The 21240-nt window shown below is 42.7% G+C and overlaps 1 protein-coding gene across 1 annotated transcript in view; it reads right to left on the bottom strand.

Annotated features, from left to right (window-relative positions):
- Positions 1-248: 248 nt before the first annotated feature.
- The window catches only part of ATP6AP2 (ATPase H+ transporting accessory protein 2), a 44331-nt gene continuing 23339 nt past the window's right edge, over positions 249-21240 (bottom strand). The window contains exons 3-9 of the mRNA XM_063955589.1: positions 19427-19555; positions 18326-18421; positions 17187-17324; positions 13965-14018; positions 6226-6375; positions 5638-5757; positions 249-4373 (exon numbers count right to left, since the gene is read on the bottom strand). Of these exons, the coding sequence (XP_063811659.1) occupies positions 4179-4373; positions 5638-5757; positions 6226-6375; positions 13965-14018; positions 17187-17324; positions 18326-18421; positions 19427-19555 (882 nt within the window). The 3' untranslated portion in view covers positions 249-4178. The remainder of the gene's footprint in view (positions 4374-5637; positions 5758-6225; positions 6376-13964; positions 14019-17186; positions 17325-18325; positions 18422-19426; positions 19556-21240) is intronic.

Here is a 21240-nt window from a genome sequence, read left to right as displayed (position 1 = left end):
CTTCAGCATATGACATCAGCAGTACCAACATGCACCTACTTGTCAGCAATGCAGAGGACATGGTCATGTGGTCACTCTTACTGGCTGGTATATACTGATCAATAAGCAGAAATGACAGACTGGATTCTTAGTGGGTCTCATACTTTATTATAATTGTTCTGAAATTATACAGGTTGTCCAGCCATTCAAAGATTTGTTCAAGTGCAGGGGAAATGGAATAATCAAGATACACGTACAAGACAATAGAGTACGGATTTAAATATTCAAGTTTATTTAGAAGTAAACCTTACTTATTTATCAATCAATAACAACACTCAGATAGCAGACAGCCAGGAACGTGCCAATTCCTCAGTATCCAACCATACTAGTCACCACATACACGGAAAGCAAAGTCTGTAGTGGGAACGTATCACAGAGCTGCAATGTCTATGGATTTGAGGTTCTGTTTAGAGCTGATTAAGGTCAGTAGCGTTTGGTCTGAAAGAGTATCCCCATTTACTACACTGTAATTCAGAAATTATACCAGCATCGCGTTTAGTTGTAGGTGACAAATGTTACTTGCTTGGCATTCACATACAGTATATGTATCTCACCCATCGCTAAATGATTACAAATATGATTCTCAAATTAATATTTACTTTTATTTTAACAATAAACAACTGCATAGTATAGGATGGCATGATCAGCCTTGTGGAACATCCCATCTCTGCATCCACATCCAACTCCTCCTCCCTTCCGGTCACACTTGTGCTGCGGTGTGAAATGCCAGGGCTGTTGCTTTATCTAACAATACATAAAGCAGGGTTCCCCATCTCCTGTCTCATAGTAGGTATGCAGTCTTGTAGTGCTCACAGAAAACACTGCACTGGAAAAGTTTGGTACAGTATGTAATAGTCCAGCAATTGTTTAAAACATGTAGTAATAAGGATGGGAGTATTCCGAATAATAACCTACAGGAATATAGCAATGATTTGCAAATCATCTGTATTTGTTCATCAGCCATTGGTACAGAACTTGCTGTGGGATACGGTCGTTAGGTCGACCCAACTTAGGTGACATTACCATTAGGTCGACATGCATTAGGTCGGCATGGCCGTTAGGTCAACAGGTCAAAAGGTAGACACGAGTTCACTTTTTAACATTTTTTGGATTTTTTTCATACTTAACGATCCACGTGGACTACGATTGGAACGGTAACCTGTGCGAGCGCGAGGGGACATGGTGCACTAATTGGGGTTCCCAGTCACTTTACGAAGAAAACGACACCAAAAACCTTGTCAACCCTTTCAACTGTCAACCTAATGGCAATGTCGCCCTTCAGTGGTCGACCTAATGAGTGTCGACCTAAGTTGGGTCGTCCGAACGACCCATACCCCTTGCTGCAGGTACTGTCCTAGCTGTACTACGGGGAGTATAAGAGTGCAGTCAGTTTAATATGATCTCAGGCTGTGTGAGGTGTAATATGTGGTCTGATCTATAGTAGGACGCTGGTTTCATGCTTCAAATCAATGTTTTGTCAAGAATGACACCTCTGTAACGCTCTGTAATTAGTTTTATTAAATCATCAGTAGTCTTATTAACCTAGAATATTCCTTATGTATGGTTTAATCACTGGTGGAAAAACAACACAACTATACTCTGAGACACCATTTTAAAAGATACAACACATTTCAATATTACTGTACATTGTATACATAAATCAGTGTTCACACATTTCCAAACTGATAAATACCGTCCTTGTAGTATTCATAGAGGTCTAACTTATCCCCAGCCTCACCAGCAGGTCATATTGTATGTATCACCTGGCGGGTGGGCTAATCACAGGTATCGCATGACATATGCCTGCAGTCTTTAACGGTTTCAGATTTAGAAGATTTGCTGCATTTGTCTGAGGCATGAGGATAAGTTTAGGAATGAACGCAGGGGAAGAGGGCACCATTTAAATTAAAGTTAAAACACCCTATTTCAATTTACATCAATTAAAATAAAACAAAAAACCCCATTTCTAGGCATTTCTATTCTCCCCAGGAGGAATGTGAGATGAGCACTCTCCACTAAACACAGGGAAACGTATTCATTTATACACACATACATTACACATAAATTCAAATACGTCTGCACATGACATCTACTCTCAAATCATTGTCATGTATATTCGTTGTATCCTAGGTCTAGAACTGCTAAGCAGTGTTATGTTAGGACACCCAGTGGTAGCTGCAGGTGAACTGCTAAGGAGCTGGGATCAATAAAAACATTGCCTTCAATGGAAACATTTATCAACATATGTAAGATTGATTAAGTTATCACTGCAATATATTTGATTTGAACATAAATATATTTATCTATATATCTCTGCAGTTTTTAGTATATCATTAAAGAGCAATTTCTCTGTAGTTGTTTTTTCTTTAATAAGCTGAAGGAGCTGCTGTTCTTATGAAAGGAGAATGGTAAGTGCCCCGATCTCCAAAACCGCTTTTGTGAGCTTTGTGGGCAATAGAAAGCAGCCTATTACCTCCACAAGAATCAACAACAGCAACAATTCCAAACACTATACTGAAAAAAAGCGGTGTTACTTTTTGTAATAAAATTAAAAAGTTCATATACAATTTGGTATATACACAAAACACTATGGGGGGACATGTACTACGCCTTTGGGAGTGATATAAAGTTCCAGCCAATCAGCTCTGACCTGCCATGTTACAGGTTGTGTTTGAAAAATGACAGCATCTGATTGGTTTGTAGTTTCTCGCTTTCCAAGGCTTAGTACATCTGCCCCTACATCTGAAACTGTAAATCTAACCCAATCTGAGGCTACACTTTGTTGGCTGAACGAATATCCTATTAATTCATTAGGAATAAGACACAGAGGTGTAATGTGAGGTCATCTGTGTATTGGTGACAAGTACACTGTAAATGACCATTCTCCTGGGTTTTGATCACAACTTTTGTTACTTTTATGTTTTGCCATCAGATTGTGTTGCCACTGGTAAAACTTAGATCGGTAGCCTCTAGGTGGCAAGCGAAGGTAGATACCAGGCCCGAAATATGGTGAGCGTAGCGAGCAGTGAGGGTATAATGCAGCATAAATGAAACAAAGTGCCCTAGCACAAACGGATATTGGGGAAAACATTAACATGCTGTAAGGGCAGAACAGAAATATTGCCCTCACCTGATGCCACATCCAGGTCCTTTCCACAAAGGGAAAATAGACTCAACCAGCTTAGATCACATTAAATGGAATGTTCACTGTCTTCTGAATGGAGATACAAAGTAAAAAAACTGCCCATTGCAGTCACTTGCACATACCTTATACATTCTCCATTCAATTTTAAAGCAATTTTAGAGCAAAGAGACAAATTAATATTCTTGGTACTGGTTTATTATATGGGTGCCACTTGAACCGGTGTACACTATAACATTGTTTCTGCACTCATTTTTTTTCCTCACGCTCATTATGATCAATGCCAGTCACACTAATCAAAAGACCCCTCCAGCACTTTGTTGATGATCACTAAACCAGGAAGGCCACAGTGCAGGTCCCCAATACAGCTCTACAATATACCCACTCATTGATATCCTAGGTCAGTGATTCCCAAACTCTATCCTCAAGAAGCACTAACAGCACACGTTTTCCAGGTCACCCGGCAGGTGCACTGTGCATCACCAGTGGTCACATTTAAAAAAAAAAAAAAAAAAAAAAAAAAACACAGGTGACCTGAAAAACATGAACTGTAGGTGCTCCTTGAGGACAGAGTTTGGGAACCACTATCCTAGGTAAAAGCAGGGTCAGTAAAAGGGCAGTCCACAACCTGCCAAACTGCAATGCATGCCTCTGACCCACCTCCAGCAGAGGCACTGCGTTTATATCCCAAGCTTTGTAAAACTGGGTCAGTAAATCAAACATTTTCGAACCCCTGGTTTACGTTATCATTTATTTACAAACTTGAGCCAGGTGGGAAATTTTAGCAGCTGTTTAAGTGTTAGTGGCATGACCCTGGCAAGTTTCAATGGCACAGACAAAACAAGTCCCCCGCCCCCCTCCCTTTTTATTTTTTTGTTTAGTTGTTTTGCAGCTTTCCAAATATTCACATAGCTTGAATGTCTGAATTGAAACAAACAAAAAACACACACACTCCTACAAAGCTATTTCTTTTTAAATAATTTAGTAAATGTTAATATTAGTCCATTCTGATCTTCTGGTTGGTCATTCTGTAAATGATGCTATCATAGCCAGGGTCCATATTCCACAGGTTATAGGAGATTGCAATGACAGCAAGAGCCAGACCGATCATAATCCATAAAATGATGTTGAAGACAACAGCATAGTTGAAATTATATTGATAAGCCAGGTTGTATAGACTGCCAGGATTGCTCTAAAAGAAAGGAAATGTGCTGTGTTGATAAAGAATAGCAGCAGACTGTGATAGATCACTAATACAAGATTGAACAAAAACAGAAAAAAAAAAAAAAAAACATCCTGCATTAAACAGGGCATACACACTAAATATTCTCTACTAAAACAGACTGGGGATTGGGAGCAATCATAAAATGAATACAAAATACTAAAATGGGCAATCTCTGCATTTTAAAACTAGCCACATATTATCAGAGAGTAATAGTTACTGCTAACCATGAGTACAGACACATTTCTAAACCAGAACACAAGCTTGTTTTGAGAAACCTGTTTCAGTTTATTATGCTGAATATTTCATGCTAACAGTTTCCAGAGAGATAAATCCAACCAGCAGAAAATTAAACTATCAAATAGATAATTACAGGTAGGTGAAGACGGTAGATGACCACTATCGGCCCATTTATGGGGTCATCACCAACCCACACCAGCAGGAAACCTGCCCAAGCGTCATATGATTAGATCGCTCTCCTATTTTGATTATCCAAGTGGATGGCTAAATGGGAAAATTATCAAATCACTTGGACAATCCAGAAATGGTATCCGGTCTCTAGGTCGACCACACTTAGGTCGATAGTCACTAGGTCGATCACTATTGGTCAACAGGGTTTTTAGGTTGACACGACAAAAGGTCGACATGAGTTTTTCACCTTTTTTTTCTTCACCTTTTCATACTTTACGATCCACGTGGACTACAATTGGGAACGGTAACCTGTGCCGAGCGCAACGGTAGCGGAGTGAGGCACCTTGCCCGAAGCATGGCTAGCGTAACGAGCCACGCGAGGTGACACGGTGTATTAATTGGGGTTCCCGGTCACTCTACGAAGAAAACGAAACTTAAAAAAAAAAAAAAAAAAAATGAAAAAAAAAATCTCATGTCAACATTATGCTTGTGTTGACCTATTTTGGGTGACTACTTAGTTACCGTCGACCAATAGTGGTCGACCTAGACACTGTCGACGTAAGTGTGGTCGACCCTATTATAGTATACAAATTATTGTTACTTCAATGTTGATTGGTTGCCATGGGCAACTTCTCCACTGGCTCACTTCTCCACTCTTATCACTGCTTCATACATTTCCCCATAGTTTCAGTAATACTGCATATGTTGAAAACATTACTAAAACTGGCTTATAACAATGATTCCATCTTTAGAAATCAGAATGCCATTGAACCAAGTTGCGGTAAATTGCTTTCTAGGATTAGTAAGGTAGACCTGCACTTACAATGTCCACAATTTCCAGGATGGAGCGACTTTTCCTCGTCAGGGGAGTCTCAAATGTTTTCACAGCAACAACTTCTACAATTGCATTTCCCCCATAGATGCTGTACATATCATCTGAAAACTGTAATAATAGGAGATTATAAATACATTATTATATCCTAACCTAATGTATATTGTGAAAGGGTCTAGCAAAAAGAAAATGACCTCCACAGCAGTCACCATAAAGCCTGCTTCTGTGGCATAAGAAGGAACAAACATTCTAAACTTTGTAAGAGTTTACAAAAATCAAGTGCTTATTTGGTAATAAGGAAAGTTGTTTTTTTTTTTTTTTTTTTAATGTTCGAACTCTAACATTCACAGCCCAATCTCAAATTCACAGATGTGATTTCTTAAAGAAAACAAATTTTTTTTTTAGATGAAAAATAAAATAATAATAACAACAATAACAATAACAATAATAATAATAATAAAAAAAGTCAAACACTACTTGAATGGTCATTTGTGACAATACAGTTAGATCTCAGATTTCCACCCGAAATTACACTTATCCAAACGTTCTTTAAAATTCAACAATTAAGAAGTTATTTACTTTCTGTAGACATTCTGACAGAATTCGGGTTGCATCCTTAAACTTTACAGAGTCTTCGCCGTAACGCTTCTTGATCTCATCTAAACCAGTTAATTCCAAAGAATAGATATCTGGGGCATTATCTTTGGCGAGATGCTTATGCCGAGACAACTGTGTGACCAGAAGAGAGGACACTTAATATATTAAAACAGAAGTTGTCATACAGTATAATGCCATTAGACTTTTCTGCAGTAAAAGATTACATGGTATATGAAGTATTCCTCTATTGTTTTGAAACCAAGGAGCCTGATCGCTGTTTCAAAACACTAATCCTGATTCAGAGATGGAGGGATGGTCTTTGCACGCAGCGACTGTGTGATAATATGCTAAAGCCGCAGGAAGCTTCTTGTGTAAAACAGTCGCCTCCTGCTAGCTTCTGTAATGCGCTGCTGCGTCCGAAGAGACAGCATCGGATTACTCTGCATGAACACTGGTCATCTGAGTAACCCACAGATTATGGAGAATGGCCAGTGATTTTATGCAGCCACGGTCCATCTCTGAACCTGGCCCTATGAGCAAACTAAGCTGGGTACACACTTAAACGATATGTAGATCATCAGCAGGTGTGCACACTCGATAAGTCTACTTTGTTCACAGACATATCAGATAGGCCCTGCTGCACAGTTGATGCGGATATATCTTGCAGATATACAGCACGTCTGGCTGAGTATACAGCCGGCTGTCTTATATGCCGGCCGCCGGAACCGCCAACAACGACGTCACAGCTGGACGGGCACATTCAAATGCCTGCCCAGTTGTGATGTGAGGCCAGGCATCTTGAGCGGCTGATTGGTAGGTGCGTGTGCTTATCATATTGGCAGATCCATCGGCATAGTGTGTACCCAGCATAAGATGCAAAATGGAAGAAAAAGTAGCACACAAAGTAAAAGTAGCAGAGTGGAGGAAATCATACACAATTACTTTGCTACAAAAAACAAGCACACTAATCCTAAGTATTAGTACACTATGGGGCCCCATTCAGAGGTGGACACTGTAGCACAGCTGCTAAGTCTTTGTACACAGCAGTTGTGTTAAAATATGCAAAAACCGCAGACACTGGATAACTGCAGGGGGGGAATCGCTATAGCTCCCACCTCCGAATCAGCCCCCATATGCAAGCTAAGTAGCAAAAATGTAAGGAAAAAATAGGATTTTAATACCTACCGGTAAATCCTTTTCTCGTAGTCCATAAGGGATATTGGGGACAGATTTAGTACGATGGGGTATAGACGAGTCCAAAGGAGCCAGTGCACTTTAAATTTCCACAACTGGTGTGCTGGCTCCTCCCATCGATGCCCCCTCCCACAGTCAGTATAGGTAAACAGTGCCCGAAGGAGAAATGACATACTTGAGAGAAGGAACATAACAACAATAAGTGTGGTGAGATTTACACACATAACATAACCGGGCCAGCAACGGCTGGCAACATTAACCGCAACAGCTGAACAGGTAACACATAACAGAGTACCTGCAGAAAGTCACCGCACAGAGGCGGGTGCCCAATATCCCTTATGGACTACGAGAAAAGGATTTATCGGTTGGTATTAAAATCCTATTTTTTCTAGCATCCATAAGGGATACTGGGGTTCACTTAGTACAATGGGGATGTACCAAAGCTTCCAGAACATGTGGGAATGTGCGGAGAAAGTACCGCCTGCCTAAACTGGGTATCCTCTTTGGCCATGGTATCAAACTTGTAGAATTTCACAAAGGTGTTCTTCCCCCGACCAGGTAGCAGACTGGCATAGTTGCAAGGCAGAGACTCCCCGAGCAGCCGCCCAGGAGGAGCCCACCGATCTAGTACAGTGGGCCTTTAGATACTTAGGAACCAGCAAGGCTGCAGACACATAGGCCTGTTGGATAGTAAGCCGAATCCAACGAGCAACGGACTGCTTTGAAGCAGGGCAACCCTTTTTCTGCGCATCATAGAGCACGAACAAGGAATCCCTCTTTCTGATCCGAGCCGTCCTCTTGACATAGATTTCAAGGCTCGCACTGCATCCAATGCCTCCGAAGGGGCAGAAGAGGCAGAACTGGATGGAATCACAAGAGGTTGATTCAAGTGAAACGCGGGGACCACCTTTGGCAGGAACTGTTGCCTAGTCCTGAGCTCCGCTCCGTCCTCGCAAAAGACTAAGTATGGACTTTTACACGATAAGGCCCTCAATTCTTAGACACGCCTAGCAGAAGCCAGGGCCAGAAACCGCACAGTCTTCCACGTGAGGTATTTGTCTTCTACCGTCATCAGAGGTTCAAACCAAGAGGAGGACTGTAGAAAGCGTAACACCACATCCAAATCCCAAGGCGCCGTAGGTGGCACAAACAGAGGTTGTATGTGGAGTACCCCTTGCAAGAAAGTCTGAACTTCTGGCAGGATAGCCAACTTCTTCTGGAAAAAGATGTAAAGAGATGAAATCTGGACCTTAAATTGATCCAAGATGTAAGCCTTTATCCACTCCAGACTGTAGGAAACGAAGGAATCTTCCCAAGTGGAATTCTGCAGATGGATATGTGCGTTCCTCACACCAAGAGACATATCTCCGCCAGATATGATGATAGTGTCTTGACGTCACAAGTTTTCTGGCTTGCACCATAGTGGCAATGACCTTTTCGGAAAGCCCTTTGTGAGCTAGGATGTTCCGCTCAACTTCCATACCGTCAAACGAAGCTGCCGTAAGTCCGGGTAGACGAACGGTCCTTGCTGAAGAAGATCCCTTCTTGGTGGCAGAGGCCAAGGGTCTTCTATGGACATGTCCAGAAAAGCCGCGTATCATGCTCTCCGGGGCCAATCCGGTGCAATCAAGATTGCTTGTACTCCGTGATGTCCGAGCACCCTTGGGATCAACGGAAATCGGAGGAAATAGGTAGACCAGCTGGTAAGGCCAAGGTTATGTCAGCGCATCCACTGCACTATGCCTGAGGGTCTCTGGTTCGTGAGCAGTAGCAGCGAAGCTTCTTGTTGAAGCGAGACGCCATCATGTCGATCTGTGGGTATCCCCACCTGTCGATGATCTGTTGAAACACCTGAAGGTGTAATCCCTACTCCCCCGGGTGGAGCTCGTGGCAACTCAGGAAGTCCGCTTTCCAGTTGTCCACTCCCAGAATGAAAGTTGCAGACAGTGCTCTTGCATTTCTTTCCGCCAAGAGAAACTTCTCGCATGCAGGCCTTGCTTTTTGTCCCTCCTTGTTGATTGATGTATGCCACTGCTGTTGCGTTGTCCGACTGAACCTGGATCGCCTTATCCCGGAGTAGAGAGGAGGCCTGAATCAGAGCATTGTAGATAGCCTGAAGTTCCAGATAGCCTGAAGTTCCTAGGTAGACCATCTGCCCTGGAACTGTGCTCCCCAACCTCTCAGACTCGCATCCGTCGTGAGGAGTATCCAATCCTGAATTCCGAAGCGTCGACCCTCCAGTATGTTGGAAGACTGTAGCCACCACAGGAGTGAAATCCTGGCTTAGGGTGACAGCCGAATCATCCAGTGCATCTGAAGATAGGAACCGGACCACTTGTTCAGGATGTCCAATTGGAAGGGTCTGGCATGGAACCTTCCGAACTATATCGCCTCATATGAGGCCACCATCTTTCCCAACAATTTTATGCAAACATGAATGGAAACTCGAGTGGGTCGGAGAACCATGCAAACCATTTCTTAAAGTGTTCTCACTTTGTCCTCTGGGAGGAACACTCTCTGAGCTACAGTATCCATTATAATGCCCAGAAACAGGAGCCGTTGGATAGTGCGATCTATATGGAGCAGTAGAAGCTCCCTGGAACTCGTTTTTATCAGGAGATCATCCAGGCAAGGGACAATGGGGGTCATTCAGAGTTGCTCGCTAGCAGTTTTTAGCAGCCGTGCAAACGCATTGTCGCCACCCCCTGGGGAGTACATTTTCGCTTTGCAGAAGTGTGAACGTTTGTGCAGCAGAGCGCCTGCAAAATCTTTATGTGCAAAACAAGACCAGCTCTGTAGTTACTCTTCGTGTGCGTTGATTCTAACGACGGAGGGACGGCTTTTGACGTCACACACCCGCCCAGTGTTCGCCCAGCCACGCCTGCGTTTTTCCTGACACGCCTGCGTTTTTCTAAGCACTCCCTTAACACCCAAAAATGCCCACTTCATGTCAATCTTCCTGCGTTCGGCTGTGCGACTGAAAGCTCGACTAGAACCTGTGCAAAACCACGATGCTCTTTGTACCCGTACGTCGCGCATGTGCATTGCGGTGTATAATCATGCACAGATTAGCTGTTTTTTTTTACACTGATCGCTACGCAGCGAACAACGGCAGCTAGCAATCAACTCTGAATGATCCCCAGTGTTGACCCCCTGGACTCTGAGTTGAAACATCATTTCCGCCATCACCTTCGTGAACACCCTCGGAGCTGTAGACAGGCCAAAGGGCAACGCCTGAAACTTGTAGTGATCGCTCAGTAGGGCGAACCACAGACAGGCCTGATGAGGAGGCCAAATTGGGATATGGAGGTAAGTGTCCTTGATATCCAGGAACACTAGAAATTCTTGGTGTTCCAGGCCTGTGATCACCGCTCTCAAAGATTCCATCTTGAATTTGAAAACCTTCGGGTAAGGATTCAAAGACTTCAGATTCAAAATGGGTCTCACAGACCAGTCTGGTTTTGGCACTACGAACAGACTAGAGTAGTAACCTTGTCAATGCTGTAGCAGGGGTACTGGAACAATAACCTGGGACTGGACCAACTTGTTGATGGCCAGTAGTAGCGTAACACGCATATTTTCCAAAGCTGGTAAGCTTGATTTGAAAAATCGTTAGGGAGGAGCACGTCAAACTCCAGCTTGTAACCCTAAGAGATAAGGTCCCTTATCCAGGAATCTTGGTAGGAACTGTCCCAGATGTGGCTGTAGTGACGCAACCAAGCTCCCACCACGAGATACCCTCGGGGTGAGTAGGCACCGTCATGCCGAAGTCTTTGTGGAAGCTGAACTGGTGCTCTGTTCTTGAGAACCGGCAACGACTGGTTTCTTAGGCTTACCTCTGGAGCCTCTAGCTTTCGTTGGAGGCACCCCTCGCTCTAGATCGAAATCTGGAGGATCGAAAGGATTGAGTAGACGTCCCGGGTAGACACGCCTAGCAGGCGGAGGACCTGAAGGGAGAAACATTGATTTCCCAGCAGTAGCTTTGGAGATCCATGCTTCCAACTCACCTCCAAAGAGCCATTCCCCTGTGAAGGGAAGAGATTCCACATTACGTTTGGAGTCAGCAACCATATGGCTCTGCGTGCAGACACAGCCATAGCAGTGGTCCTAGCATTAATATTGCTAATCTCTTTAAAGGGAGTCACAGAGGACTCTTGCCATGTCCTGAATGTGTTTTAAGAAAGTAACAGTAGTAAACTAAGGTCATATCACCCGAAAGACCCTCCTGAATTTGAGTAGCCCACGTATAAATTGCATGTGTCATCCAGCAACCAGCAATGACCGGTCTTGGAGCTACACCTGCAGCAGTGTAGACAGATTTCAGAGTGGTCTCGATTTTCCTATCTGCCTGGTCCTTTACCGTAAAGGAGCCCAGAGCTGGGAGCACCGCCTTCTTAGAGAGGCGAGAGACAGATGTCTACTGCTGGAGATTCTTCCCAGAATTTCCTGCCTTCAGGGGCAAAGGGAAAGGTATGCAAAAACATTTTGGACACCTGATATTTTTTATCTGGATTTTCCCAGGCTAATTTAAATAAATCATCCAATTCCTTGGAATCAGGAAATGTGACTGTCAGTTTGTCTTGTGGGAGGAAAAACGACTGCTGATTAGTAGCGTCCTCCAGGGGGAGCTTTAACACATCCCGTATAGCCAATATGAGGGGTTCAATACCCTGTGTAGGGGTGGAATACCCACTAATGTGATCCACATCATCCTGTACATCATCAGTATCCGACAGGATTGCGGGTAAAGCACATTTTTGTGTACCTGTAGTAGACATGAAGGGGATGGAGAACATCAGCCTTGGTAGCTAGGTTAGCTACTGATTGTTGCAGTTCTTGTGTTTTATTGGCATTGGCAGTGAGTTGAGATGACATATCAGACATCATAATTTTGATAGCCCCCAGCCAGGAAGGCTCTTGACTCTCCCCCACATTATCATCAGCATTTTGTGATGACTGACTACACTGCTCACATGATATGGAGCCAAATAAAATAGGGGAGAATCTGGTATTACATACACTGCATAACTTCTGTTTCACCATTATGAAATACAGATACAATACACAAACAACACAGACTGACTACAATACAAGCCTGCCCTAACGCATGTGAGAGGAGACACAGAAGAGAGGACCCCAGCGCACCCAACGCTGTACAGCCCCAGTGAGGCTGTCAGCGTTATTTTATAAAATATCTCCAAAATGCAACTGAGCCCACTCTGATGTAGCTCCGCCTCCCATTAATGACGCCGGAGCTACTAATAATGTTTATACTGTCCATGTCTCCAACACCAGTGTGCACCCTCTCATGAGGGCACTTTTTTGTAAACTGCCTGTGGGAGGGGGCATAGAGGGGAGGAGCCAGCACACCCAATTGAAGAAATTTAAAGTGCACTGGCTTCTTTGGACCAGTCTATACCCCATCGTATTAATCTGTCCCCAATATCCCTTATGGATGCTAGAGAAATAGCAGATTGAGGAAAAAATGTTCAGTCTGTGTAGGATGGCAAAGGATAGGTCAGACAGGAATGACTCCCGCCACGCATCGTTATGCTTCATCTGCGACTTTATTCTAATTCCTATGCAAAAAAATAATAATAATCCCAAGTACCTAGTACACTATTTGCAAACAAAAGATGCAAAATTGAGGAAAAAGTACCACAATGAAGAAAACAGTTTCAAAGTTAAGGAAAAAGTAGGCAGCACAGGAATCAAGACAGACATCTCGCCCCATGGGGGTCATTCAGACCTGATCGCACGCTAGATTTTTTTGCTGCGCTGCGATCAAGCCAGAACTGTGCATGCACATGCACCGCAATGCACAGGCGCGTCGTACGGGTGCAAAGCGGATCGTTGCTGTGCAATGGATTTTATGAAGAATCCATTCACACAGCCGATCGCAAGATTAGCAGGAAGAGGGCGTTTGTGGGTGTCAACTGACCGTTTTCTGGGAGTGTTTGGAAAAACGCAGGTGTGTCCAAGCTTTTGCAGGGCTGGTGTCTGGCGTCACTTCCGGGACTTGACAGGCTGAAGTGATCACAGTGGCTGAGTAAGTTCTGGGCAACTCAGAAACTGCACAAAACTTCTTTGTAGTGCTCAGCTGCACAGGCGTTCGCACACTTGCATAGCAAAAATACACTCCCCTATAGGCGGTGACTATCAGATCGCAGCAAAAAATAGCTAGCGAGCAATTAGGTCTGAATTAGGCTCCATATGTCATCGGCACATTTGTAATATAGTGATCAGTAGATTTTACAGTGTTTTTTTCCCCATGTGGGTGACAGATTTACGCCTTGCACAGAAATACACGTACGTAGTGAAAACTTGCATATAAAGAATAAATATTTATTTGTAAAAAAATTGAGCTTTTTAGGATTATGAATAGTTCAGCAACGAATGGGATGCAGTACTGCACCCTTCCAGCGACAAAGAATATATAAAGAACAATTACAACTAACTGATGGATTTTTTTTCCCCATTATACACTTTAACGTTTACATATGCTCATTAGTTGAGAATACACTTACCAGGCTAGGGATGTCTTGTAGAACTTGCAGTTCAGAGAAGAACAGTCTATCAGTCTATAAAATAATATATATAGATGGCCGATTAAAGTAAATACTATGTAGTGTTCAACATAAAGAACATGTGTCAAAACGGACTCATCCATCTTGATAAGATGTAGATAAAAGTACTGTATATGGAAACACTAGAGATACTTAATTCAAGCAGACAGGTTCATAATCATCTAATTTGCGTAAATATGTGAAATGGGACAGACTTCTTGTTTGCTGTTCAACCTAAACTGTTAACTGGAGGTAAAAGTGAAGATAAACTTTTACTTAACTTTTTTGATAAATAAACATGCTCTAGTAAACAGATCTAGAGCGATCATTACATGTACATAAGCAACAGATTTGTTGCGTTAACTTTTTAAGACAGAAGTTTTTTCAGGTGATTTAAAGCTGCATTATCCCCTAAGTCACCACTGGCTGCAGCCGACTTTTGCCCAGGACTGTGAAACACACTACGAAGCCCTGGAAAAACTGGTGTCATGGAGCATCCGCCAACCGATGAATGGCAGGTGCTGCGCTAGCATTAAGTAAATGTAATGCAGGAGCAACTGACTGATTGACGTTAATCCTTTGGTACCATACACAGCAATGTTACAATAAACAAAGGAACAGCAGCAACAACAACAGTAACTGCAGTGCGTCATTTCTCATATTTAGGGGTATATTTGCTAAAGTGCGCGTTTACAAAACTGGAGATGTTGACCATAGCAACCAATCTAATTCTGGCTATTATCTTCTAGAAGGTGTTAAGTAGAACTCTGATTGGTTGCTTTGGGCAGTAGCTCCAGTTTGTAATCTTGCACTTTAGTAAATGTAACCCTTAGAAAGAGAAAGGAATAGAAGGAACAGAAGTATGCAGATTGGGAAGCATAATGGAAGTAAGGCATGTACACATTTTCATTGGGATGCTGGTGTGAGCCTTTGCTGCTATAACAGCATCCACTCCTCTCAGAAGACTTTCCAATAAACTGCAACATGGCTGCAGGGATTTGCATCCATTCAGCCACAAGAGCAATAGTGAGGTCAGCGCACATGTTGGGAGACAAAGCTTGGTTCACAGTCAGGATTTCCATTCATCCAAAAGGTGTTTTAGGAGGATGATATCAGGGCTCATGTAAGCCAGCCAAGTTCTTCCACACCAAAATGATAGACCTTGCTTTATGCACAGTGACACAGAAACGTGACAAAATGTCACAAAATTTGAACCACACAACTCTCCAGAATGTTATTGTACTCTACAGCATTAAGGCTTTCCTGCAACAAAGGAGCCTAGACCAAACAATCAAAGCAGGCCATGGGATGGTGAAACATGATTCAGTGGGGGGGTCATTCCGAGATGATCGCAGCTTTGCTAAATTTAGCACAGCTAGAATCATCACACTGACATGCGGGGGGACGCCCAACACAGGGCTATCCCGCCCCACATGTCACAGAACGCCCCCCCCCCCCCCCCCTCCCCCCGCAGAAGCCTTTGCACTTCAAGAGTAGCTCCCGACCAGCGCAGCTTTAGCATGCTGGCCGGGAGCTACTCATCGATCCCCGGCCCGCAGCCGCTGCAGCCTGCCCCCCGTTCGGTCCGGCCACGCCTGCGTTGGTCGGACCGCGCCCACGAAATGGCGGCCAAACACCGCCGTTCCGCCCTCCCAGCGATCTGCAACGGAATGACAGGCAGAGGCGATTGTAGCGGCTCAACGGCCTTCGGGCATCTGCCGGCGCACTACGGCATGCGCAGTTCTGACCTGATCACACCGCTGCGATAAACTGCAGCGTGCCATCAGGTCAGAATGACCACCAGTATGCCAGAGAACAAGTTTACATTGCTCCACAGACTAATGATTGTGGGCCTGATTCAGAGTTGTACACTACTGCACAGCCGCAAGGAAGCAACTGTGCAATACTGTACAGCTCATATACAAATGCAGGAGTTGGCGTCTGATGTAAATAGACACCTCCTGACTGCTTCCGTGATCCGTTGGTGCATATCTAGACGCACCATCGGATCACACTGCATGACCATCGCTCATCTGAGTATCCTTCAGGTTACCAAGATTTCCATCTCAGGTCCGCAGCAGAGGTCAGTAAATCTGTGCCGCCAAATGCAGACACTGACTTCTGCACTCATACAGGAACTGACCCGGGCGCCACCCCAAAATGCTCTCATCCTGTCAATCAGGCTGAGGCTTAGGGGACACTACTTGTGAGGATGCAGAACCCGTTTTGCAAATGCAGTGTCCCTACCATCAGGCTTGCACGCTAACCATCGGGTTAGCATACAAGTCTTAATTAGGCCCTGTGTACTACACACCACTCCTGATGAGAATTTGGTAGTGAGCGTTACAATAATTACACGTGTCCCATGCTGCGAGCTTGTGTGGCACACTGATTCATAGCTAGGTTGTTGCTGCTCCTAGATATTTTCACGACACAATAAAAGCATTTACCATTGACTCAGGCAGTTCCTACAGAGAAGAAACTCAACAGCTCTGTAAGAACCATTGTACTGCTAATGTTTGGTGATGGCATGGCTAAAAGCCTGATTTTATGCACCTTTTAGCAATGGGTGTGGCTGAAATGGCCACACACACTAATAAGAAAGGGTGTCCACATACTTTTGGCCATGTCGGGTATACCACATGGCAAGCAGTGGCGAATTTCGCATTAGGCGCGTAAGGCACATGCCATGGGGCGGCACTTGGATGCTTGTGTTGGTATTGGCAGCCCAAAAAAAACAGTAACTGCAAAATTTTTCCACTGTACTATACTATATGCCATCTTGAATAGAGTGCAAATGTGTAGGACATAAACGTACTGCCCCTGTAGTCTGCCCCCCAGTAGTAAATATGTATAATTTTTTTGTGTTATTCTATTAAATTGGCTATCATCAAATGAGGACCTATAACAAATCAATAAAAAAAAAAAAAATTAGGTATACAGGAGGGCGGCCATTACTGTTTTGCCTAGGGGCACCCTCTCCCCTAAATCCGCCCCAGATGGCAAGGTTAATGGACTCAAATGTGCAAGACTTTAGGCAAATCGTGAGCAGAAAAAACAGATAACATATTTCACTCAAAAAAGATCAAGACATTCCTTAACATTTGTAAGAATTTAACAAACTGGTATTAACATATATTTCATTGCCTGCAAATACTTATATCTACATATAGGGAAATTTACCTCATCATTTTTGTACAAAGAGCCCACCGAGATAGAACTAAGAATGGAGTTATCCTGCTCTAAGCGGCTCCTTAGCTGTTTTAAGGTGACAGCAAGCTCTTCAAAGACTGTATTAGCCTTCCCAACCATGTACACCCTCTGGAGAAACAACATATTGCAAGGTAAATGTGCCTGCACAAAGTGAATCATGTAGGTTATTTCTTAACAGCTAAAGAGTAAATAACTCAAAAGTGAAATGACAAGATTCATAGCAAGAAAACGTGTGGGGAGTTTTTGTTTCATGTTAAAGGAGAAAAAATAAATAAATATGTAAACTGCTCTAATTTAGCATTCGAATAATCATTTTAAAGAGTCCATATAAAACATAACATTCAGCAAATCTAGTTAGGATAGTATAGTAGAATTAGTGTTATGTTAATAATGACCTCACTATTTTGCAAACAATTACCACATTATAAAGGCAGAATGCAAGTTGAGGGAATGTAGTTATGTGACTTGTGGTCGGGGCACCGCCAGTCACTATAGCAAAGCCAGGATCCCGACTGATTAGAGTGGGAATAGAACCTGTGCAAGGGGCTTCGTTGCGCTTTCCCTCCCCCCGCCCCGCTGGCAACCTAAAGCTCAGGATCCCGGCGTCGGTATGGTGGCAGGAGGGATCCCAAAGGCCGGTCACCCAAACTCAACCTATATTTACATTGTTCATTTCATGGCTTTAAAAACATTCTAAAACTATTCAATAGAAAAAGAGTGTGATGAGGATATATAAGACACGAAAGGAGGTATGTGTGTTGGATGTACATACTAGACAGAATAAAAGCAACTAAAACTAGTAACTACCAGTATGTTCCCTGAATGATGGCAAGCCCCAAGCAACTGGGTGAGAGATGATGAAACAGGACAAAAATGGGTTAGATAATCATAGAACAGACAAGGTCATAGACGTGTATATCTATCCTGAAAGGGGGGGGGGGACCAGTACAAAGATTTCTTAATTAACAGTTAAGGAAAAATATCTTAAAAACTGTAATCACCCCCTCCCATACTAATTTCCAGCTGCATAGAGGGCATAGATCAACAGAGGCAAGGTCAACAATAATGCAAGAGTGAACTTGAGAAAATAGTACACTAGATTATATTACCTCTTCGATGGGTGCTAATTGTAAAACTACTGGCATTTCTTCAGAAAACAGCGAATGGATAGCGTTCACAACACTGTCAACACTGTAAGGAACAGCCTGAAGGGGGAAAAAAAAATTATAATCTCATGCGGCATTAGTAATTTGTAACAGACAAAGCAAAAATACTCCCAATCTAGCCTACATCACAAAAATAAAAAATAAAATATTATTTTCGGCAAAAAGTTGCCACATTAGTCATAGGCAGGCCAGTCATAACAATGCATTAGTTATTGGGAGAAAAGGGGGAAATCAAAATATATATAAATGAAATGTAAATGCTCACATTTGCCATCATTGGTCAGAGATTCTAGGACATTATAATTTAACACATGACTAAATGACTAGCTCAGACATAAGTTAGCAATGCTGTACTAATATACACAATGGGGCTAAAGTCAGTGAGAGCAGTACAACAATTTAGATATAGCATGCCTGTCTGCACCTTTTGCTTAACCTCGAGACATTGGTTTTTGCTTTTCAAGCAAACATTTGTTTTGCAAGCAGAACAAATGGTTAAAAGCATGGAAGAAAAATGTATGTGATTTCTGCTTAGTGTAAACTAGGCAAATACTACACTACTGATGCAGAGACGCAAACATCTGGAATGGTTTACAATAGGTATGGAATATCGCAAGACAACATCGATGTTATCAATGTTTTTACCATTTGTAACAAAACATCGATCAACACTAGACCATTGGTCACAGAAAATCTAAGTTCTATTTCGATGTACCATCCCCATCACTCCCCTCCCTGACGCAACAGACTCTGAGCTTAGCCAATCAGTGCTTAGAGTCCATCGCTGTAAACACAACAAGCAAGATCCGCCGGAGGTGTGCTGCAGAACCAATCAAAATGGTGCCTGCCAACCACTGAATCAAAACTATCAATTGTGAAGAAACACTGGTTTCTCATCATCGCAGATTAACCATCAGAACAATCCATCAAAAGGTTCTACTGAAACATCCATTGGTTCCCATCCCTAGTTTATAGCTAAGCATATGGGTCTAAACTGCACGGTGTGAAGAAAAGAAATCATCATCATCATCATGTAATACTCACATTCTCTACAGGGTAGGAAATCTCATTGTCTGTTACAGGAAGTTTATCCACACCTGTCACTGTTACCAGGATGGTTGCACGAGGACGCTGAAAAATGTTGGCTGCTCCTAACCCTGGCCAAGACAAATCCTGGAAGACACATCAAGAGAGATATATGGTAATTTCCGCTATTTTACTATGTAGCAGATGTCTTGCCCAACAGGCCTCTGTACAATTTATACTGCAGAGCTTCACAGAGGCCTCAAGTAGATCAATGCATTAAAGAGAAGTGTAGCCATTTAGCAATGGGATCATCTGCTTTCTATTCTATAACAACAAGCAGGCTATTTCTCCCATTGGCAGAAGACTGAAAATAAACTTTTACTACTGCATATAGCAGGTTGCAGAGGAAGGGAGTCTTACTACAGGAATATTGTGTTCACTGCTGGCAAGCAACAGTGATCACAGTAAGAGAAATAAAATAATGTGGTCTTTAAGGCTAGAAAACCATGAAAGAATGAAGGGTCGCACAGACTTTATTTTAATCAAATTGTATTCATATATTCTTTTACGTCCTTTCCCTTTTATTCAGTGATATGGATATATATCTTTTATATTGGGAGGTGCTCCAAGGAATATGATAACTTATAGGAGGTCAAAAGAGAACGAAAAGATTCCTTGTATTGGGCACACTCGGACTGTAATATTATCTTAAAGTCAAATATCCGTCATGATAGATGACCACAAATTCTAAAATTTAACTTTTATTAGGATGTATAAAAACATGGGCGAAATATGGTGCATGTGAATAAAGTTGTGAAAATATTAAAGTGAATTTAAAAAGCTTAGCCACTGTAGTTGCTTTTATGTTTCCTCACTGTCTCCAGTGTCTATACAGTGTTGCAATGTTTGTAGCAATACTAGTTGCCTTATGTCTGATACTGATACTTTTGTATCTATCAAGGATGACTCCTATTAGAATTTCATTACACCACCAGTATTTTACTTTTATTCCATGTCAGCAGTGTGCGCATCACTAACTGTTCATACTACAGTGGTAACTCATCCTTAACGTGTCTGTTACTGTTTATTAGGGACTCAATATTCTTGGAATAATTATCCGTGTACTGCTGCTCTCCATATATGAGACAGATGGTGTTCAGGGCACTTTATTTCATATGTCAATATACCTTATTTGTTCCACCATGCATCAATATCCATTATACACATATGTGACATATTAGCAGGATGTATCACATTCCATTAGGTTTTTCAGTGCACCTATTGTCATGAGAGTGGTTCTTTTATTATCAGAATCACAGTGCTCTTATTCGGTGTGGTTGAATTCACATTAATTAATTTATTTGTATGCACCAGTCACTTGCACATGTGTAAGATATAACAGGTTTAGTGACACATTCATATATATCCCATACAGCTTTTATTCCCTTTAAGCTGTGGGGTATGCGTTTTGTATGATGAACAAATATATAGCTTTTCCTTATGTAGTATAGTGCCCTGTATTCATGCTCATCTATAATAGAGAAACATCCTTATTCCCATTCATATTCCCAATCAGCTGTCAATCGCTCTGGTATGCACACGTTTTGTACATACTATTATATGTGTGTTAACATCAATAATGCCCCCACACTTCGTGACTGCTAAACGCAGCCCTATTATATTCGGCTCTCCAGCGCCGCGTGTACCCGCTGGCAGCCGCTGACCGCGGCTCTCATGTGTGAGAGATCCCGCGTGACTCAGTGTGGTCAGAGGGCTGTTTTCAAAGCGACGTGCATACAGTTAGCTCCGCTATGAGAGCAGCATTATTTCAC

This window comes from Pseudophryne corroboree, chromosome 2, assembly GCF_028390025.1.
Source record: "Pseudophryne corroboree isolate aPseCor3 chromosome 2, aPseCor3.hap2, whole genome shotgun sequence".
NCBI classification, from domain to species: domain Eukaryota; kingdom Metazoa; phylum Chordata; class Amphibia; order Anura; family Myobatrachidae; genus Pseudophryne; species Pseudophryne corroboree.
This window is presented reverse-complemented; position numbering and strand designations above follow the sequence as displayed.